Below are 25896 nucleotides of genomic sequence, written 5' to 3' on the forward strand. Positions count from 1 at the left end.
TACGAAAACTAAAACTGAAATAAAAATGACTTAAAGCTATATAGAAATATATTTTAAAAAAAAAAGAGAAACAATTACTTAAACTGAAATAATTAATTAAAGGTATAGGGAAATATTTAAAAAATGTCATAAGAACATAAAATTACTAAAGCTGAAATAAAATTAAAGCTAAACAGAAATACACAAAATGACATAAGAACAACAAAATTACTAAAACTAAAAATGAAATAAAATGAAAGCCATATATAAATATAAAAAAACTACAAACATAAGCACATAACAAAACAACTATTTAATTAAAGATACATAGAAATATACAAATAAAAACTAAAATAGAAATAAAAAATGACATAAGCACATAACGAAACTGAATTAAATGTAATTAAATCTATATAGAAATGTTAAAAACAAAATTGCCAAAACTTAAACTAGAATTAAAATAAACCTGGAAATTCAAACTATAAATAAATACTAATATAAATTGAACTAAAAATTAAAGCAATGTAGAATAAAACGACATAAGCACATAAAAAAAAAACTAAAACTGAAACAGAAATAAAAAAAAATGAATTAAAGCTATATAGAAATATTTTAAAAAAGAAATAATACTAAAACTGAAATAATTAATTTAAGGTATAGGGAAATATTTTTAAAAAAAAAATGTCACAAGCAGATAAAATTACTAAACTTGAAATAAAATTAAAGCTATACAGAAATACACAAAATTACATAAGAAAAACAAAATTAAATAACTAAAACTGAAATAAAATGAAAGCTATATAGAAATATATATATATAAAAAAAACATAAAGCATAAAAGCACATAACAGACCTAAAGTAAAACGAAACGAAAGATATAGAAATATTTATATAACATAACAAAATTACTCTTTAAGCTATATAAAACTGTAAAAAAAAAAAAAATTACATAAGCACATAACAAAACTAAAATAATACTAGGTAAATTTATATATAAATGTTTTTCAAAAAATTACAAAATTGCTAAACTTAAACTAGAATTTAAATACAATCTAAATATTATTAAAAACTACAATAGTATTTAAATTATATTAATGCACTGGTCATATGGATTATTAGAATATTCGCAAAAGTAATGTTTAGAAACCTAAAACTGATAATACTGACAAAAATAAAGCAAAAGCTATAAACAACCATGTCACAAATGTTTTTGTGATGCATCTAATGCATCTTTTGCACAGAGCTGGATTGGACCAATCAGATCTCACAATGGGCGGGGCTACCCAGCAAGACACTGGACGAATAAAAACACATTAAAGAGGTGTTGATATGCAAATATGTCATATGTTAATGAGCTCAGCTTCTGATTGGCCTAACTCAGCATCTATAAATGGTCTGAAGCTGAGAGGAGATCTGAGCACTGAATGTCTAAATATACTACAAGATGGCCACTTAAAACTAACTAAACACTCTTTTTTAATGTAAAATGTGCCTATATGGTGTGTTTTGTAATGCAGAGACATTATTTGTGAGAAGAGAGTGTTTAATGGCAGAGATTTGCAATCCTCACCGGCTGTTTGACCATTTTTAAGTGGTGATCTAACTACTGTTTGCAGTGTAATTCAATCACACACACACACTTAACCCCATCTACACTAACGGTGGTTTCGGTAATTGTTTTCAGCTGTTATCAGTAGCCTGTTCTGGTGTAAAGTGTGTAAAAGTCGGATGAAGGCCAGTAACGCGTTCCAGATGTCGTTTTTGAGTGTGTGTGTGTGTGTGTCTCTCTCTCTGCATGTCTTCATTATTCTTGGTGTGCTGACAGCAAGAGGGAAACTTCACTCGAGACACGCTAAACACGCCAGACAGTAAGAGGCACGCTAAAGCCCCTCTCTCCCCTCCTCCCGCCCTCAGAGCGGCTATCGGCCATCCGATCCGTCCATAGTATCCCTCATCGCTCCATCAGCCGTGCTGGCAAACGTAGCACATCCAGCCGTCCATCTCACGCACATGCTCAGAGTCTCGCTGTTTCTCCGGGTCCTAAAATCAAGCTCATAAATGCAGGACAAGCAAAAGAAACCAGCCGACCTCTGAGACACCGCCGCTATAAAACACCCCACCGTCCCACGGCCTCCAGAACAGCCTGACCCCAAATACTCCAGAGCTTGCAAACGAGCAGTTTTTCCTGTCTCATTCCATTCTGTTCTTTTCACGGAAAAAAATAGTGCTGAACTTACAGTTTCACTCAGAAATTGCACTGAATTTTACAAATAATTGCAAGAAATGGCAAGCAACTAAAAGACTGAAATTCCAATAATCTTTGTTACAACTTAAAAATAAATAAATAAATGAAATATTTTTACAGTGTACTTCTTTTATTCTACTTTTATTCCCATTCAAATTTTTGTTCTTGTCTTATATTATCTCTTCTGTTTAATATTACACTGTAGAAAGAAAGAAAGAAAAATTACCAGTAATTTTCTGCCAGGATGTTATCCAGTAATTTATAAAATATTTAAAAAAATAAATTCAGAAAAAAACAGTGCATTTTAATTCTACATTATTTTAATAAAAAATATTTTATTTAGTGCTGGGCAACGGTTAACGTTGATTAATCGCATCCAAAGTAAGTGTATGTTTTTGTGTACATTGTGTACAACTGAAAGTTTAAGTACTGAAAATATTAAAATTGAAATAAAAATGTAACCAAGATATGAAATAATTTAAAGTTTGGAAATATAAAAAAAAAATGCCAAGAGCACATAAAATTACTAAAGTTGAAATAAAATTAAAGCTATACAGAAATATACACAAAATTACATAAGAACATAACAAAATTACTAAAAACAAAACTGAAATAAAATGAATGCTATATAGAATTTAAAAAATAAATAAATAAATAAAATCACATAACAGTGCACTTTACAGTGCATTTTAATTCTTTTTTTTCTACAATGTTCTTTAATTCTAGATTATTTTAATAAAAAATATTTTATTTAGTGCTGGGCAACGATTAATGTCGATTAACTGCATCCAAAATAAGTTTTGTGTGTAAGTTTTTGTGTACATTGTGTACAATTGAAAGTTTAAGTGCTGAATATATTCAAATTTAAATAAAAATGAAAGCAATATAGAAACAAAAATTACATTAAAAAAAAACAGGAAAAAACGTTTTCTTTACATTGTCAAATTCTAGAATTCTATAGAATGACCCATAACTGTCACTTCTGATTTAATGCGTCCTTGATAAATTAAAAAAATTCTGACCCCAAACTTTTAAATGGTAGTGCATTATTATAAAATCTGTGGTTCTATTCTATTCTGTTCTATTCTATTCTGCTTATTTTATATTTTGGTTATATCTGATTCTGTTTTACTTTTGCTGTTTTATTTTATGATATGCTACTTTTTTTCTTCCTTTTGTTCTGTTCTGTTCTAACAAAAATTCCTATCAGATCTGAATCAAAGTTGATCTCATCTGTGTGTGTGTGTGTGTGTGTGTGTGTGTGTATGTGGTGAATTTGTGTGTCGGAGTAATAGGTTCTCTCACTAAAGATAGACTGGGCTACATACCTCTGTGTGTGTGCGTGTATGTGTGTGTGTGTGTTGGGTGCCTGTGTGACTCCAGTAAACATTCCTGCTGTCCTCCCCAGTCAGCCGAAGAGATGACTTCATCAACACACACACACACACACACACAATCAAAGACACATGCATGCACACACACATACTGAAGTGCCTCTTGCTTTTGTTTTTCTTAATAACAAAAAAAACCCTGCTTTGAAACAGACCGGGTACTTAGCTGATTATTTTAATTGCTATGAAAGCTGTTTGTAATTTGAGTGTTTTCTGCGAAAGAAATTATCATAGTTTAAATTTCACAGTATAATCCACTTACCCCCGGTCAGTAAGTGAGAGAGAGATCGTCTTACGCGGTCATGTCCACTCTTTCCACACTCTGGCTTCTGTCGCTCAAACGCACCACAACAAAAGCTCTGATCTGTCCTGTAATGAGGCTTTGAGGCGAATAAATTAACACTTGTTGGTGCCACATGAGAGGAAAAACTGGCTTTAGTCAGTAAACAAAACAGGGAAAAATCAAAAACAGCTAAATGGTCCCAATCACAGAGGGACAACAGATTTTGTAAAATCAAAAACAATGCAAAACACAATCTAATAATAAAAAACAAAAAAAAAAAAGTAATATTGCTTGCTTTGAATTATCAATTTACCCACCATTAGCTGCAGTGTGGCAACAAGTTTATTTCAGATATGGCTCAAACGAAAATTAATTTCTAATTCATACAGTGATATAAAGTTTGTTCCTATTATGTAAAAAACATTAAAAATGCATTTTATAACTAAATTAAAATGGAAAAAGAGTAAGAGGAAAAAAAGAGGAAAAACTGGCTTTGGTGAATAAATAAAAAATATAAAATGGAAAGACATCTAAATAATACCAATAACACAGGATTGCAAAATGCAATGTAATAGCCAGTATAAAATATTGTTGAAGCTTGGTTTTCAGAGCTTATTATTTAAAATAACATTACAAAAGAAAAACAAATTAACACTCACCAAGAGCCAAATGGGAGGAAAAACTGGCTTTGGTGAGTAAATAAATCAATCTTAATCATAGAAGGATATATTTTTTTATCAAAGTAATGCAAAACACTGTCTAATGGAAATTAAGAAATATTGCTGGCCTTAAAATTTTCTCAGTTCACCCACGAATGGCTGTGGTGTAGCAATAACTTAAATTCTGATATAACTCAACAGAAAAATGCTGACTTCTGTCTAATTCATACATGTACATCAACAAAAAGCTAGTTTTTGTGTCAGGACCTATTTTTTAAAATAACATTAAAATGAACGTTACAAAAAACTAAATTAACACTCAGCAAGAGCCAAATGAGAGGAAAAAAATTATTTGGCAAGTACATACAACTGAGAAAAAGGGAGTATAACAGCTGAATACTCCCAATAACACAGGGATAACATTTTTTAAAAACATAAATAATGCAAAATGCAATCTAATGGAAAATTAGAAATATTGCTGGCCTTGATATTTTCTCAAATTACACATCATTGGCGGTGGTTTGGCTGTGGTTTTATCTAAATCATATGTGTTACAGTCAAGTAAAGCTTACTTTCTTGTGTATCAGGATGTATTTATTACAACAAAATGTAATAAAAAACAAAATTATCACTCGCCAAGAGCCAAAAACTGACTAAAAAAAGCCAAAAAAAATAAAGCAGGAGAAAAGAGAAAAACAATCACAGAGGGATAAAAATATATATTTTTTAATAATAAAATATAATGCAAATGCAATCTAATGATCAATAAGAAATATTGCTGGCCTTTTTTTTTTCATGTACCTGCCAATACTGCCAAGTTTATCATATTTTTTTTTTTAAATGCAAAATGCAATTCAAAGTAAAATAAGAAATACTGCTGGCCTTACAATTTTCTCAAATTACACATCAACTGAGGTGGTTTTGTCTAAATCATATGTGTTACAGTCAAGTAAAGCTTACTTTTTTGTGTGTCAGGACCTATTTATTACAAAAACATTAAAAATGCATGTAATAAAAACCAAAATTATCACTCGCCAAGAGCCAAAACCTGACTTTGGCAAGGAAATAAAGCAGAAGAAAAGAGAAAAACATCTAAACAATCCCTAGCACTAAAGGAAGCATTTTTAAAAAATTAAATATAATGCAAAATGCAATCTAATTATCAATAAGAAATATTGCTTGCCTTGACATTTTTTTTTATTTATCTGCCACTGGCAAGTTAATTTCACAGTTAAAGTTAATAGCTGACTTCTGCCTAATTAATAACTGTACAGCGACACAAAGCTTGTTTATTGTATGTCAGGACCTTTTATTTAAAATTATATTAAAAATGAATGGTATAAAAAAGAAATGAACACTTAGCAAGAGCCAAATGAGAGAAAAAAAACTGACCTAGGCAATTAAATAAAACTGAGAAAAAGGAAAAACACCTAAATAATCCCAATCATACAGTGCTAACATTTTTTAAAAACAAAAATAATGCAAAATGCAATCCAACGCAAAATAAGAAATATCGCTGGCCTTGAGATTTCTTTTCAAATTACCCATCTTTGGCTGTGGTTTTGTCTAAATCATATGTGGTACAGTCAAGTAAATCTGATTTTTGCATGTCAGGATCTATTTATTACAAAAACATTAAAAATGCATGTAATAAAAACCAAAATTATCACTTGCCAAGAGCCAGAAACTGACTTTGGCAGATAAATAAATTAAGAGAAAAAAGAAAAACAACTAAACAATCCCTAGCACAAAGGGATATATATATTTTTTAAAAAATATAATGCAAATTATATTCTGCTATTCGCAAGTAGATTTCCCATATAATTTTACAGTTAAAATTAATGCCTGACATTTGCCTAATTCATATGTTTACAGCAACACAAAGCTTGTTTATTGTGTGTCAGGACCTTTTTATTTAAAATAACATTAAAAATGAATGTTATAAAAAACAAAATTAATGGTATTGTCTAAATCATACATGCTACAGTCAAGTAAAGCTTATTTTTTGTGTGTCAGGACCTATTCATTACAAAAACATTAAAAATGCATGTAATAAAAACCAAAATTATTACTCGCCAAGAGCCAAAAACTGACTTTGGCAAGTGCATAAAGCAAGAGAAACAATCTGAATAACAAAGGGATAAATAAAAATAAAAAAAATGCAATATGCAATCTAATGATCAAGTTAATTTCTCAAATAATTTCACATTTAAAGTTAATAGCTGACTGTCTAATTCATATGTGGTACATTGATGAGAAGCTTGTTTTTTGTGTGTCAAGACCTATTCATTACAAAAACATTAAAAATGCATGCTATAAAAAACTAAATTAACACTCACCAAGAGCCAAATGTAGTAAAAAACTGAGTAAATAAAGCAGTGTTACTTGCGAGTAGGCTAGTTAACTGCAAGAAATGCAAACATTACATGGTTTACATCAAATTCAAATCAATTCTTGCATCTTCTACCAACTTTGACCTCTGGAAAATTTACTATTAGAGGTTCATCAAGTATTTTTTCCCTTCCATATGTGGAATATTCCTCATATAAAGCCACCAAAACAAAAATATTGTGAACAAAATTATACGCTATTCGTCACATTTTTGTGACAGGTTTCACAGAGACTGACTGACTCATCTCATCTCACAGAAATCCTGATGCTGCGAGTGACTCATTGACCTGTCTGTCACAAATATGTATGAAAAAAAAAACAGCTAAATAATCTCACAGCCATTATTTCTGTGCTCAAAATGCTATGAACAGCATAAATCACCATAAACGCAAATAGCGCATTTCTAAGAACTTGGCTCATGAGTACTACTGCAAAATATAGATGTTTAAAAGCCTTATTTGTCTTTCAAACTTCACGTCTCACCTCACGTCAGCGGCAGGAAAACAGACTCGCTCGTTTTCACCGAGCTGTGGCTATTCACCCGTGAATCAATTAATGAAACTACAGGGAACTAATTACCACATATTAAGACGTATAGTTTTGCTTCCCACTGATAGCAGCAATACAGTTTAAAGTTCAAAGTGCTATTTTTGTTTCCCTAGAGATCCGTTTCAAGCGGCCCGCACAAATGAGATTGCTTAAAAAAGACCTCGATGAAGTCTCAAACTGAGCCGGAGATCTCAATATGAAACGCTCCCGAGACCAAATAACCTCCACGTTCACTTTTACAGCTCTATACTCTTACTGTATGACAACTATTGACTCACATTTTATATGAAACGCTATAATAAAACATAAGTCTCTGACATCTAGTAACATGTGAGCAATAAAACGATCCTATTGGACTCGCACGGTAAGCGATCCTGAACAATATCTGCAGATCAAATGATTCATTACGCTCCAGCCAGGCCTATAACGGTGACGTCCACTCGAGAGTCGTGCTGAATTCATTGCAGAGCGCTTGCGTTAACCCAAGTTATGTGCCAAATTCTCCATTAGCCCTTTCAGAAGTAGTTGATGACAATCTCTCATCTCTTAATTAGCATACATCTCGCGCTCCTAATTTCCCGCTGATGTCATTGGCTGCATAATTAAAGTGGAACTGCACATTTGTGGTTGAGGAAACAGACGATGTTTCTGACTTTGAAAGGGTTAGAGGAAGAAATTAGGCAAATGTGTTAATTAGGAATGCAGTGGAATTTGGACAAGTACAGATAGCCGATCATTATCACCGCCAATAACTGAAGTGGTTTCAGGTTTTTACCGAATTACAGTATCAATATTATTTGGCCAAAAATTATTTTGGTTTGTTTTTATTATTTGTGTTATGGTATTCGTGTTATGGCAGCATTGTCACTTTAAAGTGTGCATTAGTTTTAAAAAAGGTAATAAGATCCAACACTGAAAAAGATTGTAAGATAAAAGTTTACTGTTTAAAATGCAGAAAATAAACACTGACACTTTTTGCTTGTAAACAGGGATCCCACAGTTAATTCTGACCAATGAATTTCTATGATTTTTCCATAAATTTGTTTCATTATTTGTGATTATTAGACACAAAGTGTTGATTAGTTGTTATTTAATATATCAGTTTCTTTGACTTTGTAAAAATGTATTAATTTATTAATTTGTATGAGAGTTATGTTACAGTACTATATTAATTAAAAATACAGCATTGTATTATTACTATACTAAAATTATAAATACATAAATAAATGCATACAACATAACTAAATAAATCCAAATGAATCAATAAATGAATAACTAAATGCATGCATGCATACAAAATAAATAAATAAACTCAAATGAAATACATAAATAAATAAATAAATAAATAAATAAATAAATACAATACTTATACTGGCTGACAACAATATAGTGTCCAACATATTTTGCATCATAATATTAATTTATTTATAAGTATGTAAAATCCTGACAAAGATAAGAGAGGATGTAAATAATTCTCAGATTTAAAAGGAAATATTTAAGATCGTATGATATTCATCTGACCCCTCATCTACTGACAATCTCATCAAAACAGACCAGATATCCAGTGGATTTCAGTCACTGCTCAGATGTCCATGTGTAAATAAACATCCTTATCAGTCTCTTTTTCATAACTCTCAGTGTGGTTCCTCTGAAGTGTGTGTGTGATGTGTGTGAGAGATGCCGGCTGTAAACAGTGTGTGAAGATAAAAACACAGAACTCCACTCCATTCAAGACAAAAACAGCTAAATAATTAACACAATTAGCCTTTTCAAGTGAGAGAGATAACCTGTAATATTACAGAAATTAATGTGCATTTAATATTTGTTTTTAAAATAATATGTAAAAACAAAACGCTTCAGTGCAGTGCACACGGGGGCTTCATTCAGTCTATGCTAATTTAATTAATAGAAAGCATAAACATCTCAATTAGTGCATGACAGCATGCATTCACAAACATGAATACAGATCTCTCTGTCTATTTATCTGTCTATCTATCTGTTTATCCATTTGTCCATCCATCCATCCTCCTGCAGTATCTATCTATCCATCCATCTTTCTATATATACATGTATCTTTCTATCCATCTATCATCCATCCATCATCCATCCATCCATCCACCTATCCATTTATCAATCCATCTATCGTCTATCCATCCATCCTCCGTTCTATTTATTTATCTATACATCTTTTTACCCATCCATCCATCCATCCATCCAGCTACCTATCATCTATCCATCCTCCTATTTATCCATCTATCATCTACCTATCATCCATCCATCCATCATCCCCCTATTTTTATCCATCCATCATTTTTATCTATTATCCATGTATCTTTCTACCTATCTATCCATCTATTATCCATCCATCCATTCATCTATCCATCCACCCATCCATCCATCCTCCTATCTTTTTATCTATCCATCCTTTTATCTATCTATCAATCATCCATCCATCCATCCATCCATCTGTGTATCTATCATCCATTCATCCATCATTTTATCTATCCAACCATCTTTATATCTATTTACCCATCTATTTGTCTATCCATCTATCATCCATCAACCTATCCATCTGTTATTCCTCCATCCATCCATCTATCCATCTTTTTATCCATCCATCTTTCTATCTATCCATCTATCATCAATGCATTCATCCATTCATCCATCCTCCTATCTATCAATTTATCCATCCGTCTTTTTTATCTGTCTATTCATCTATCATCCATGCATCCATCCATCCTCCTATCAATACACCTTTCTATCTATTTATCTATCTATCTATCAACCATCCATCTATCAATCCATCCATCCTATTTATCTATCCATGTATGTTTCTTTCTATTTATCCATGTATCCTTCTATTTATTTGTCTATCCATCTATCATCCATCCATCTATCCATCGTCCTATCATCGATCTTTCTATCTATTTTCTATCCATCTATCATCCATCAATACATCCTCCTATCTATTTATCTATCAGTTTGTATCTATCCGTCCGTCCATCCATCCATCCATCCATCCCCCTATCTATCGATCGTCTATCCATCTATCATCCATCCATTCATCTATCTATCTATCTATCTATCTATCTATCTATCTATCTATCTATCTATCTATCTATTTATCCATCCATCTTCCTATCTATTTATCCATCCATCTATCTATCTATCTATCTATCTATCTATCTATCTATCTATCTATCTATCTATCTGTCTGTCTGTCTGTCTGTCTATCTATCTATCTATCTATCTATCCGTCTATCCATCTGTTCGTCTATCCATCCATCCATCAATCAATCCGTCTATCCATCTATCTATCCTGATATCTATCTATCCATCCATCTTTCTATCAGTCTATCCATTCATCTCTCTATCTTTCTATCCATCTATCCATCTGTCTATCTATCTATCCTGATATCTATTTATCTATCCATCTTCTATCTATCAGTCTATCTATCCATCTATCTATCTATCTATCTATCTATCTATCTATCTATCTATCTATCTATCTATCTATCTATCTATCTATCAGTGGCGGCTACTGGTCTGTCAAATAGGGGAAGCTCATTTTCGGCCTACATCATAAAATTGTCTATTTATTTATTCACAAGAATGTGCCTTATTGTCATAAGTAAGTCACAATGCAAACAATCGTAAAAAAAAAAAGCTTTAGTTTTATTATGCAAAATATGATGTATTTTTTCTTTTAGTCAGATGCTACTATATAGTATAAATATTTTGCAATTTAAATAAGGTTATTATGGAGATTTATTTATTTATTTATTTATAAAGTATTTTAATAGAAATATAAGGTTTCATTATGTTATGTTAAAATTTTTCAAGATTACTATATATATATATATATATATATTAATTTATAGTCATCCTCCATGTTAATATTTAATGTAGTAATCTATATATATATATATTGATTACTACATTAAATATTAACATGAATGAATGAATGAACGATCTAAAAAAATATTAAACTCTGTAAAAGTGAAACAAGGAATGTGGTGTATAATTGTGTGAAATGTATGATGAAAATCAAGCAATTTCGCCAAGCAAATATAAAGAAATAGGTTGCAGCAGTTTTTATTTCGACTGAACTTGAGAAATCCGCGATGGGACTGAGCGCGAATAGCTTCAGCGATTCCTTATAGTACAAAATCGCTGTCAGTCAAAAGGAGATGCAATCTTTCGACAGACCCTCCAATCATCACGCAGAAGCTCGGAGTCCAGGCCAGCCCACTCCTCATTTGCTCCTCATTCACCCCCAGAGACGCTGAGCGTCCGTGGGCGGGACATAATCGCAGCGTTTATCCAATGACCGTCTAGTTTCAAAGCACTGAAAAAACGTTCAAAGCAGCCGCATTGAAGTCAATGGACGCTGGGCTTCAACGGGGAAATGCACTGTGACGCTACGGGAATGTATGAGAAGAAAATCAAGTCAGCCGACCTGCTATATCTAACTGATTCTGAACGAACTCGTCTTTGAGATGAACGTTTTCTAACGCATTTTTAGTCAATAAAATGTTAATACAATAGTACATAATTTGACCATTAATTTTGTGACATTATAGGGGAAGCTGAGCTTCCCTTGCAGTCTTAAAGAAATCGCCACTGCTATCTATCTATCTATCTATCTATCTGTCTATCTATCCATCTATCTATCTATCCGTCTATCCATCTGTCCGTCTATCCATCCATCCATCAATCAATCCGTCTATCCATCTATCTATCCTGATATCTATTTATCCATCCATCTTTCTATCAGTCTATCCATTCATCTCTCTATCTTTCTATCCATCTATCCATCTATCCATCTGTCTATCTATCCTGATATCTATTTATCCATCCATCTTTCTATCTATCCATCTGTCCATCTATCCATCTATCGTCTATCCATCAATCCATCCATCCATCCATCCATCCATCCATCATCCATCTTTTTATCTATCTGTCTATCCATCCATCCATCCATCCATCTATCTATCCTCCTATCTATTTATCCATCCATCCATCCATCCATCCATCTTTCTATCTATCAGTCTATCTATCTATCTATCTATCTATCTATCTATCTATCTATCCGTCTATCTATCCATCTATCTATCTATCCATCTATCCATCTGTCCGTCTATCCATCCATCCATCAATCAATCCGTCTATCCATCTGTCTATCTATCCTGATATCTATTTATCCATCCATCTTTCTATCTATCATCTGTCCATCTATCGTCTATCCATCCATCCATCCATCCATCCATCCATCCATATTTTTATCTATCTGTCTATCCATCCATCCATCCATCCATCCATCTATCTATCCTCCTATCTATTTATCCATCCATCCATCCATCCATCCATCCATCCATCCATCTTTCTATCTATCTATCTATCTATCTGTCTATCTGTCTATCTATCAGTCTATCTATCTATCTGTATTTCCATCTTGCTATTAATGGAAATCCTGTCACATATCACAGAACTCTAGAACAGGGTCAAAGATTGATTTTTGTTTTTAAAAAAATGAAAAGGAAAAAAAAACAAAAAAACAACAGGGATCTTCAGATTCCTTTGGTTGTTTTCTGTCTCTTTTAAAAAGCTCCTTGTGTGTAGATGACATTTTAAAAAGACAAAGACATCAGAAAGACTCAGGATGCTTTTGAGAAGTTCAAAGTCCAAACAACTCTTTTTTTCCTCCCTTTCTCTATCTTCAGCTCCGTCACCAAACGCTCCCCCTGAGAGACAGACCGAGAGAGACACACAATGTGTGCAGATCACATAAAGACAATCTCTGTTTCCCGCTGAGAATTTCTGAAACCTCAAACAAGTTCCTACAAGAGCACCTGCTGCTGTTAATGAGACAACTACCGCACTGCATCTCTCCCTTAACGCAATCGCTATTCCCATCGTATCCGTCACACTCGGCCAATGAGAAAACAGCCGTACGAAGGTCAGAACCAATCACACAATCAATTGGAAATACAGATAGCATTCACAACCTCATCAAACATCAGGTTCAATCAAGCGCTGACATGCACACAACATGCAAGCGGCGTGCAAATCATGCAAGGCTTTTCTCTGTGAGGCATCTGTGGAGTTTGATATTGCAGCAGGGATGAATTTTCATTCAGTCAAAGTGATAAGAACATCTGAACCTGAATGTGAAGCAGAACTGGGAACGAACAGGGGGGAAAAAAATCCTCACAGTCAGAGAGCAGATAAGCTCGACCAAAGAGCTCCAACCGGGCCAAATATGGACTGTGTTACTGAATATCTGCATCTGTTTCAGTCTCCCAGAACGCAGAGCTGTTCGAATACAGACCTGGAGGTTTGGATCACAATGTGGGTGCTTTTACAGACCCCATCAAATCAAAATGCGAGTTTTGTGGCTTTTAGCTCTTGTCTATCAATATGCTAGCATACTCTTAAAAGTCGACACCTTTTAGCTGATATATGCATTAAAAATTTACAGGCTTTCTCTTCTGGGAAATGGGCTACAGTATGTTCAGAATGGAATATTAGCATAATACTTACAATATACTGTTTGCATATAATATTTATCAAACAGTAATTTAAGTAGTAAGCTTCAGTTTTTCAGGGCTTTTCTAATATAAGATTTAAAATGCAATTAAAAAATTCCAGGTTTGTTCCAAAATATTCCAAAATATTATAATTAAATGTCATTATGACTACTGCACATCATTTTTTTCCTTTTTATTTCCATTTTATTTTAACTGTAATAATTTTAGTACTTCATTTTAGCACTTCATTTTAGTACTTAAAAATAGTAATACTGAGAATTATTATTATAATTTAAAATAACTGTTTTCTATTTGAGTATGTTTTAAAATGTAATTTATCGCTGTAATGCAATGCTTAAATTTCAGCATCATTACTCTAATGCCACATGATCCCTCAGAAATTATTTTAATATGGTGATTTACTGCTCAAGAAACTTTTCCTATTATGTATTATTTAAATATTAATAATCTTATATGAATCATTTATATTGTATATTTTATTTTTAATTTATTTTTTATTTTATTTAATACATTTTTTTATATATTATTTGTGTGTATGTACATATATATATATATATATATATATATATATACACACACACACACACACACACACATATATATAAACATTTATTATACACTTTATTTATTTATATTACAATTTAATTTTTTTTTTATTAGTAGAATTTAATTTACATTTTTTACGTCATTTTTATGTGATTGTCATTTTCATTTATTTTTCTATTCCCTATTAATTTCTATTTTTATTTTAGTACTTTTATTTCAGTAATATTTTTATTTCTTCAAACTAATTATTTTAACCTTTAATATTAATATTATGTTAATTAATTATATTGCATGTTTTATTTTTTATTTATTTTAATTTTTTTATTTAATAAAAATTTATTTTACATATTATTAGTGTACACACACACACACACACACATATACATATATACACACACACACACACATATATACAAACACACACATATATAGTATATTTTATTTTTAGTTATTTTTTAATTTAAATGTTATTTTATTTTACATCTCATTTTTATGTGATTGTCATTTTTTAAATTTATTTTTTTTTTCTATTCCCAATTTTATTTCTATTTGAACTTTTAACTTAGGAATTATTTTAAGTTTAAGTTTTCATCTAATATTTATATTTTAATTAACATTTATTTAAATGAAAAAAGATTTTTAATAGTTATAACGACAACAACACTGAAACTACTACCTCAGTAATCAATAATAATAATCAACTACAATTTTGCTGTAATATAGGTCACATTGTTGCAGTGATGTACAGTATGTCTTCAGCCACTAGCTTGTATCATATATATGTTGTTAACGTTATTAGGCCACAGTGACGCTCTGTCCCGCCCCCATGCAGCCGAGCCTGCTGTGATTGGCTGATGAAGCTGTCAGTCTGTTGAGGTGCTCAGGTAATATATGGCACCGGCCACAGATGTTAGTCCTTTAACTGAAGGGCGTAATTTTTTATCGACTATAATTACCCGTGCACAGAAAAACGTGACACGAACAGAGTGCAGCTTCAGCCGAAGCCCATTTTTACATTTATCATCCGTGCTAAGAATAGCATCGGCAACACAGCAGAATCACAACGCTAATGCTGACTACTGCGAACGGCCACGATCAAAGGCCTGGGAAACATGCACATCATGTAAATATGCATCTCCGTTGGCCCCGTTACTCCCTCCAAAAGTTCTCGTCCGTACAGAAGTTGTTTCGCAAGGCCGTCTCTCGACACACTCCGTCTTACGAGACGCACACAATGCTGTTATTGTGCGAGCGAGCGGCCCGCTGCGGGACCGAAGGGGCCGTGTGTTGCTGTGTGTGACGGACCGTCTGTGCTCAGCTATTTGTGTGTGCGACTGCGAGGGCTGAGAGGTGATATATAACCATCATAATCGCAGTCATTACAGTCCCTGATGAGCACGTTGCCTGAAGAGGACTGAAAGAGAGATCGAGAGAGTTTTCACGTAGGAATTCAACATCAGGTCTGTGCTGCAGCTACTTCATTCCTGGTGTTATTGCTCATGTACCAACTAGAGATGGGTCACAACCAGTTGACTAATGTTGTCTTTACATTCATCTCCTACATTCACTGCTGCAGCCATACACATTTACTCAGACATATCTGCAATATCACAACGCTTTGCACACTTTTTTGAGTGTCAAAACCAGAAGAACAGCATTTTTAAAGTGGTTTGTTTAAATTGTGCAGCTTAAATGTGTTGTCAAATAGGCTGAAATGTTTTTAAGTTAAACTTAAATAGCAATAAAAAGTTCTTGTTTATAAGCTTGGTTCATTTTATGGAATCCGTCTGATCTGTACATTTCAATAAATTCAAACATCTTGAGAAATATTCACAAATGTCCTTGCATTTTTCAGATATTAATGTGTTTTACCAAAAACATACACAGATGAATATTGCTGTTTATTGTCAAATGCATGCAATGTAAATGAAAAGAATCAATCATTTTTTTTTTAATTAGCTATAGTACAGTGTTGTTATTGTTAACTACAACTTTTAAAATTTAAAAATTTAAATATAAATCTTAAATCAAACTTTAAAAAATGTAAACAAAAATGCTGCTTTGGCAACCAACTGAAAAAAAATAAGTTGAAGTACTAAAATTACTAAAACTAAAACTGAAACAAAAATAAAGAAAATATTTTAAAAATTAAAAAAACAACAACAATCAAATTACTAAAGTGTAAAATAAAAAAAATTTAAAATGAAAACTAAAAACATTCAAATAAAATCTCAGATTCAAAGATGTGCTTGCATTATGATTTAAAATTATTCACAAATGCCCTGGCATTATGCATATATTAAAACATTTTAAGAAAATAATCAACTTCAACAAATTTTTACTGTATTTTTATTTCTCACTTTAAGCTACATTTTAAACATTTTGAATCTTGATAAGCTACAGTACAGTGTTGTTATTGTTAACTAAAACTATTAAAAATTGTTGTACTTAACTGAGAAAAAAAAGAAAAATATAAATATAAATCTTATATCAATCTTCAAAAAACTTACACAAAAATGCTGTCTTGGCAAACAACTGAAATAAAATAAGTACTAAAAGTACTAAAAGTACTAAAACTAAAACGGAAATTAAAATAAAGAAAATACTTTATATATCAAAATAATTTAAAAAAAAACACAACCAATTTACTAAAATGTAAATTAAATAAAAAATGAAAACTGGAAATATTAAAATAAAATCTCAGCTTCAAGCACTTGCATTATCATTTTTAAAAAAATATTCACAAATGCCCTTGCATTACTCATATATTAAAAAGTTTTAATAAAAAGAAAAACATAAATGTTGCTGTTTATTGTTAAAATGGTGCACATGAATGAAAATAATCAACTTTAAATATTACTGTATTTTTACTTCTCACATTAAACATTTTGAATATTAATTGGCAACAGTACAGTGTTGTTATTGTTAACTATTAAAATGGTTTTAGTTAACTGAAATAAAGGTAAAAATAAACTGAAATAAGCAGACATTGAAGTACTAAAATGACTAAAACTACGACAGAAATAAAAATAAATCAAAGAAAATATTTTAAATATTAAAAACAAATATCAAAAAAACATAACCAAACTTATGAAACCTAAACTAAAATTAAAATGAAAATTTAAAAGATAAAATCTAATTAAATATGGATGAAATACAATAATAGTACATAAATATATATTTTTTAAAATATATATTAATATATATCAATCCAGAACGAAACTCATACAGGTTTGGAACAACCTGAGAGTGAGTAAATTCTGACATCATTTTTATTTTTGGGTGAACATCCCTTTAAAATGGTGTGATTTATTTTGTCAAAAGATATAATTGGTTTAGCTAAATTTTAGCTATGTTTTAGCTTCCAACCTTGTGAAAACGACCTCCTTTGACGCAATCTGCAACTCTTTTTATTTGGAGGTCAAAGCAACACATGACGCTTCTGTTCAGAGGCGCGTTAAAACCCTGACGCAAATCATGTGAAAAGGCCTTTAGATGTTCACACACACCCACACACACACACACATTATCTCTGCCAGTCGTTGTGTGCATGACGAAACAGTTGCGTTACATTCATCCAATTAAAAGAAACAAAGAAGACAAAGAACAGCATAAAACAAAAGACCTTCCCACCGCTCACACACTCCTCTGTATTCAGCACGACTCTTCAAACAGATCGCGCTCGCATTAAACATGTGCGTTTCTTCAATAGTGAGTGCAGGGATGCACTCATGCCCTCGGGTCAGCAGGTTAATGTCGGCCACGCTCATCTCCTATTGGCTGAAAGCCCTCACTGCAAAGGATCATGGGCATTTTTCCCTGAAGCAATGACATACTTTCTATTCCTATTCTTTATCTGCTAATAAATTACAAATGAGGATAAGATACTCAGTTGACATAAGAGGAAACTCTGAAGAGTATGAATGCCAGCAGTCATATTTGACCACAAAAAAATTAATAAATAAATATAGCTGCAAGCAGCGATTACCGAGTTAAAGCGCTTTAAGGCATTTAACAAGCACATATGAGGCAGCTGTGGTCCGATCCCCTTAAAGCTTTGCATGCTTGTTTAGAATCACCTGTCCCATGTGCTCAGCAGATTTCATGAAGTTTTGAGTTTTACTTTAGGCTTTATAGGATTTTGGGTAAATTCGGACAGACCCTTTTTGTAAACGACCCCGTTATAGCAAAAGTAGTTTTTTTTTTTTTTTCCACATATTCTCAATCATTTAACAAACGATTTGATTGACATCAGTGGTTCTAGAGGCAAAGTTGTCCAGAATGAGGAGTTGTGTCATATGACATATATCCTGCGTGTATATGCGAAAAACTGTGCAATGCATCGTTTGCACCATTAAAGGGATCATCGGATGCCCATTTTCCACAAGCTGATATGATTCTTTAGGGTCTTAATGAAAAGTCTATAATATACTTTGGTTAAAAATTCTCAATGGTTGTGTAAAACAACACCCTTTTTACCTTGCCAAAATCAGCTCTGCAAAAATCATCTCATTCTGAGGGATTTTTCCTTTAAATGCAAATGAGCTCTGCTCACCCCGCCCCTCTCTACTCTCTGTGGAGAGACGAGCTGTGCTCGAAGAGATTGTTTACTTTAGCCGCATTTAGCACGTTTAGCCACAAAACTTGCTAACTAGTATGTTATTAGGAAAGGTGATTGCAGAGATTCATAAAAAACCCTTATACTCACTTCTGCTGTAAGTGTAGCTGGATCACGAATGATTTGTGCGAACATAGATGCATTTATGTGGATTGGGAGGCGCATTCCCTTCACAAACAAACGCAATCCACTGCATCTTCAGTGGCTCAGTTGTCGGGAGTAAAAGACGACCACTATGTTCATTATTACATCCAGCAACACAACACCTCAATCGCTCAGTTGAAGATATTCTTGTCTAATTTACATCCCTGCTTCGGAGTCGAAACAATGGAGGTCAGACTGTTACAGCTGATCTGAGGTAAGACGCTCATGTCAATCAACTATCGTGGGAGCGGCCTCTGAGAATAGCTTGATTTGAAAAAGGGGATATTATTTTTATCCCACCAATTAATGTCTTATGAAGTGAAAAGCTGCATGTTTGTAAGAAAATCCATAATTTTATCATTTATAACTACAAACCATGCTTGCTCTATCCATAATATTGTTTTCTCCAGTGAACAATCACCTTGTCTAAATCAGGAGAGACATTTGCACAGATCAAGCACCAATTACTAGCCAAAACAGTTCTAAACAAATATATCAGTAGATTTTGATGTGAGAGAACTACAGGGGATGAACTCCTTTTTTTTTTTTTTTTTTTTTTTAACTCTACGAAGCGTTATTATGGATTATGGATTCATTTTTGGTTATTTAAAGTGTTACATTTTAATATTGGATTTGTTTCTTAAAAACATGCACCTTTTCACAAGATGTTAACTGATGGACTGAAGTGGTGTGGATTACTTGTGGATTATTGTGATGTTTTTAATCAGCTGTTTGGACGCAAATGTGACCCTGGACCACAAAACCAGTCATAGAGGTCAATTTATTTTAATTGAAATTTATACATCATCTGAAAGCTATATAAATATATGCTTTCCATTGATGTATGGTTTGTTAGGTAAGGACAATATTTGGTCGAGATGCAACTATTTAAAATCTGGAATCTGAGGGTGAAAAAAAAAAATCCAAATATTGAGAAAATCGCCTTTAAAGTCGTCCAAACGAAGTTCTTAACAATGCATGTTACTAATCAAAAATTAAGTTTTGATATATTTACAGTAGGAAATTTACAAAATATATTTATGGAACATGAACTTTACTTAATGTCCTAATGTTTTTTGGCATAAAAGAAAAATTGATAATTTTGACCCATACAATGTATTGTTAGATATTGCTACAAATATACCTGTGCTACTACTGGTTTTGTGGTCCAGGGTCACAAATAATCTAATGCTAAATTTTTCCAAATCCGTTCTGATAAAGAAACAAACTCACCTACATCTTGGATGGCCTGAGAGCGAGTAATTGTTCAGAAAATGTTTTTAAAGCAAATTCCTTTTTGAGTAAACTATTCCTTACTTGGCAAACAAGTGGTGATCACCCATGCAAAACTCGCCACCACTATACTACAGTGTTATGGGTTGTTGCCAGTACAAATGACACTCCAAATTTTAATACTTGGAGGCAGGGGTTTGTTTTTGCCTTAGCAAACACCACCGATGAATGTCCTCTTCAATCATAGCAAACAGCCCATCTCCAGTCTCTATAGATGGTGTGTGGGCAGCTGTGCTTGAAGAAAACATTAAACCGATTCTACCGAACAGAAGTCACTATTCACGACCGACAGCGAGGTTAAGAATCGTGCGTGAACTCTCGGCCTGTCTCGAAGATCCTCTCTTACACGTTTTTGTCACTCCTAACACAAAAACACACACATTCGCGGGTCGATGTGTGAAAAGTGTGAGCGCTGTGTGAAAAATGAGCCTGACCTGCTGAACTGTACTAGACAAATCCAAGCAGCTCCATTCCAGTGATCACAGCTAAATTGGGTTATTTCACTGTAGTGTACGTGCCGGAAACAGCGTGAATGTTTTTCCCTAGTCAACATGAGACACTGACATGCAGCCCATTTTATATACATGTACTACTATTCTTTTTTTTTTTCAGAAAGGATGTTAAATTGCTCAACAGTGACAGTAAAGTCAGTACATTTATAATGTCTCAAAAATAAAATGCTATTCTTTTAAAAATAAACAATTCTTTTGAACTTTCTATTCAGCAAACAAAAAAATGATTTGCACAAAAATATTCAGCAGCACAACCATTTTCAAAATACACTACCAGTTTTTTTAACACTTTTTTTTACACTAAAAGGTTTTTTTAAGTCTCTTCTGCTCACCAAGCCTGCATTCATATGATCCGAAGTACAGCAAAAACAGTAAAATTTTGAAATATTTTTACTATTTAAAATAACTAAAAAAATGTTCTATCTGAATATATTTTAAAATCTAATTTATTCCTGTGATCAAAGCTGAAATTTCAGCATCATTACTCCAGTTTCCTTATCCTTCAGAAATCATTCTAATATGCTGATTTGCTGTTCAAGAATTTTTTTTTACTATTATTGTTATCAGTATTTAAACTGTTTAAACTGAGTAATTTTTTTCAGGATTCTTTGATGCATTTATCTGAAATAAAAAGCTTTTGTAACATTATACACTATACCATTCAAAAGCTTGGAGTATAACTTTTGTGGGGGGGGGGAGTATTCATTTCTATCATTATTTAGCAAGGAGGCTTTAAACTTATCAAAAGTGATGATAATGATGTTTATAATGTTACAAAAGATTTCGGATAAATGCTTTTCTCCTGAACTTTCTATTCATCAAAGAAACCTGAAAAAATTCTCAAAATTGCTCAGCTGTTTTTAACATAATAATAATAATAATAATAATAATAATAAATGTTTTTGAAATCACAGGAATATTTTTTTTTTATATTTAAATAGAGTTATTTTAAATAGTAAAAATATTTCAAATTTTTGCTGTTTTTGAAGTAATTTTGATCAAATAAATGCAGGCTTGGTGAGCAGAAGAGACTTCTTTAAAAACACATTAAAAATCTTACTGTTCAAAAATTTTTGACTGGTATTGTAGATAATAATAAAGTTTCTTAAGCTCAATCAGCATATTAGAATGATTTCTGATGGCTCATGTGACACTGAAGACTAGAGCAAAAAAATTGCTGAAAATTCAGCTTTGCATCACAGGAATAAATTACATTTGAAAATACATTCAACTATAAAGCAGTTATTTTAAATTGTAATAATATTTCACAATATTACAGTTTTTACTGTATTTTTATGTATTTAAATGTAGCCTTGGTGAGCATAAGAGACTTCTTTCAAAAACACATACAAAAATCTTACCGGGGCTTCATTTTATACATTCTGAACCAATTCGATCATGAAAACGGGTGTTATCTAAATACAGCCGAACGGGAAGGCTTGATGATGTCAGCAGAAGTGGAAAGTCATCTCATGGGCAATTTATTTATTTTTTTAATAACATGCACCAATGAATTGCTCGCAATGACACATATATTAAGAAAATAAATAAGTCGATTTTGATTTCATGCCGGCTTTAAGAGCGCGCCATCTGACTTCAGATTTTCTTTCTTAAATCTTACAGCCCTGTCTCTGTCTTTCTCTCTCTCTGTGCTCTGCCCTGCTGTTTGTTTGACACACAACACAAACTCGGCGGCAAGAGAGACGGCTTTAGCTAATGGCTTTTTAATGGGCTGTTGGGTTTCTTGTGTCTCTGAGCTGATGGCCACCACTTACCCCAAGCACACAAACACGCACACACGCGGCATACAAACGGAGTCATTCCCACTTTGTCTTGTCTCCTTAAAGTGACTTAGAAACCTCACTCCACTAACGACGTCCTGCTCTTCAGCAGACTGGAGTCACATATGAACCCTGATTCCATTACGGACTCATAAAACACTCTGCAAAGAGTGAGACATAAGACAGACGCTCTCTAATTTCATAACTCAACATTACAGCACGCATTCACACTGAGGGGAAATGGGAAAATGCTTCGTATTGTTATAATAGAGAGATGAATGCAAAATTTAGTACAGAACTTCCTGTAAGTCTTGAAACGAGAGCAAAATTGCATTACCTCCTGCCTAAAACACAAAGAGAAAGATCAAATGCAGAAAAGAAAGAGGAATACTTTACTCACTCTCATGTCATTTCAAACATATGCAACTCACTTTCATCTTCCTGCTACTTCCCATACATTGGGTACTCTATAAATCTCCCTAAAAGTATGACTTATGCACTATATTCCAAGTCATACAACAGATTTTTGTGGCAAACAGTCCTAAGTTGTTGTTCAGTGAAATTTCATCCTCCAACTCAACTCTCAATTCCCATTTGTGTTTGTGCCTATTCAGACTTGGCACATTTCAGCGATGGCACTTGGCAGAGACATTTGGTGTGCCATGGAAGAAAGTCATAAGGGTTTGGAATGACATGAGGGTGAGAAAATTGTGACAAAATATTCATTTTTGAGTGCAGGGAACAATCACTTTGACTGCCAATGAATAAAAACGCTTGTCAAATCAGCACAACATAGTCAAATAATACGTTCATCAAACATGTTTCAGTGCAAACTTAAAATGCAAATATACAGAAAACAACGTAATGCTACCATACATCTAAAAATGATTTTTAAAATATATTTTAAAATTCTGTTAAAAATCTCTGGCTATAAAATATTAACTGGATTACTGAAGAATCAGTTAAAACACATGAATGGAAAAACTGGCTGTGAATCCCTGAGATACCGGAGTGTTTCAGTGGAATCTCCCGCTGGAATCCGCAATAACAAAATACCATGCATGCTTCATAAATAACACATCCAGCGGGAGAAACGATCAAAAAATGTATTTACAAATTTAAACAGTTCTTTAGAGACGACATTTCAGTAACAACAAAAGTCACAATACAACTTTACAAATACCGCTAAATAAATCGCGAAGTCGCTTTCGCCCGAGGACGTCACCATAGTAACAGTAAATCGCTAGCGTTTTTATTCAGATCGATATCGGACAATATACGTGAAAACTTGCTTAGCTTGCTGTCAATAATCACAATTAATTATCAATTAAATATTCCACAAATACTTTTAATACTTTTTTTGTAAATGTAGGCTATTTCTGCTAAGTTAGAGACGAATCTCAACCGAACTCGCGACCCGACAACTGACAGTCAACGAATAAAAGCGAATTAATAATTCGCGCGTTGCATAAAAAATAATTATTTAATAATCACCTCCTCAAATCTAATTTTTGACAGCATAAACCATAACAAAAGAGTTGAAATGTAGAAAATACTTTGTAGCCTATTAAATGGTTGGTGTTTTAGGCTACTCCTAATGCATGACTGTGGCTTTGCGGTCTCAAATTCCAGATCAGATCTCCAGACCAGATCGGATCTCAATTTCAATTTCAAAGTACTTCACTGACACGGCTGTTTTGCATACAAAATTGCCAAAGCATCAACACGCAGCGACAAAAAAAGAAAAATCAGATAATGCTGGTATTATAATGTTCTGGTGATGTGAAGAAATGATAAACGCAATGTTTAGAATTAAACACAATAAAATAAACTTTCAGCAAGGCACTGAATATCTCTACAACTGGATGGTGGTCTTACCTTGCGCGTCAACTATTTGGAGCAGAAGCCACAGAAAGAGAAGCACTAATCCCAATCTAAATCTCTGCCGTCCGTTTTTCCCCATGACTTCGGAGTTTGGAAACTCCTCAGCGCGGAATATTCGTTCCCTCTTCGGTTTGGTTCAGCCGTGACGGAGAAGCTTTGTTGTGATCAACGGAGGACCGACGCCGTTACGCGTCCCAAATTCGGAGAAATCAGGAGAAGGTCCCGGGACTGGAGGAGTGGAGCGGTAACGGAGGTGAGGAGCGATGCGCCGCCGCCCTCTAGCTCTCATCTATACGCGCTCTCCACAGACGCGCTCACACTCCTCTGCATGAGTTGCTCATTAGTTGAGAAGGCGCACTCATTCACTGTATGCCGATGTGTTTGGGCTGCTTTTCTCTCTCTGGATGCGTTCAGAGGAGCTGCAGGTCGGGTTTTCGGCATCCAGCATCCAGCTGTATGCATGTGCGCTCGGCGCTCGCCGAATATGAGCAGCGTGAGTCCCGTTTCTCGGTTTAACCCGCATCCAGCTGCCCGCCTCTGCCCTCCACCGGCTACTGCGAACACTAGGAACGGATTCACCGATGGATCTTCTGCTGAAATAGATGATTTTCCGATCTGAATGTTACCAAAAGTGTGAAATAGCTTAATGTCTTAAGGTCCGGTCATTGATTCATATCTTACTTAATAATAAAACAAGTACATTTAGATGTAAGCACATTGCGTATATTTTACGCATGCTGTTTTTGTAAATATGAACGTTAGATTTCAGTTTACAAAATCTACATAAAAAAATTCAGCTGCGTTCAGACCGTAATCAAAAGTTTGTTTACAAGAGCAGTTGCACTCAGTGATTCACATCAACCGGACATCATTAATTTTCAATGAGTTTTTCTGTGAACCTGCAATACCCACCTTATTTTTGCTCTTGGGAAGCAAGATATTTTCGGTGAATGTGCGCGATTTTCAAAGCATTAGCCGCTTTTTGCGTCAGAGAAACAAGTGCGCAGCGCAGCCACCTTTAGAAATTTGTCTTTGAACTTCCGCTTTAGCGGTAGTTCTGTGGTGGATTT

The 25896-nt window shown here is 33.3% G+C and overlaps 1 protein-coding gene across 1 annotated transcript in view; it reads right to left on the reverse strand.

The window, feature by feature from the left end:
- Nucleotides 1-25354, reverse strand: part of unc5ca (unc-5 netrin receptor Ca) — a 191195-nt gene extending 165841 nt beyond the window's left edge. The window contains exon 1 of the mRNA XM_051109261.1: nt 24821-25354. Within this exon, the coding sequence (XP_050965218.1) occupies nt 24821-24905 (85 nt within the window). The 5' untranslated portion in view covers nt 24906-25354. The remainder of the gene's footprint in view (nt 1-24820) is intronic.
- Between the last annotated feature and the right edge of the window lie 542 nt (nt 25355-25896).

The sequence above is a fragment of the Labeo rohita genome, chromosome 5, assembly GCF_022985175.1.
Source record: "Labeo rohita strain BAU-BD-2019 chromosome 5, IGBB_LRoh.1.0, whole genome shotgun sequence".
Classification (NCBI taxonomy): Eukaryota; Metazoa; Chordata; class Actinopteri; order Cypriniformes; family Cyprinidae; genus Labeo; species Labeo rohita.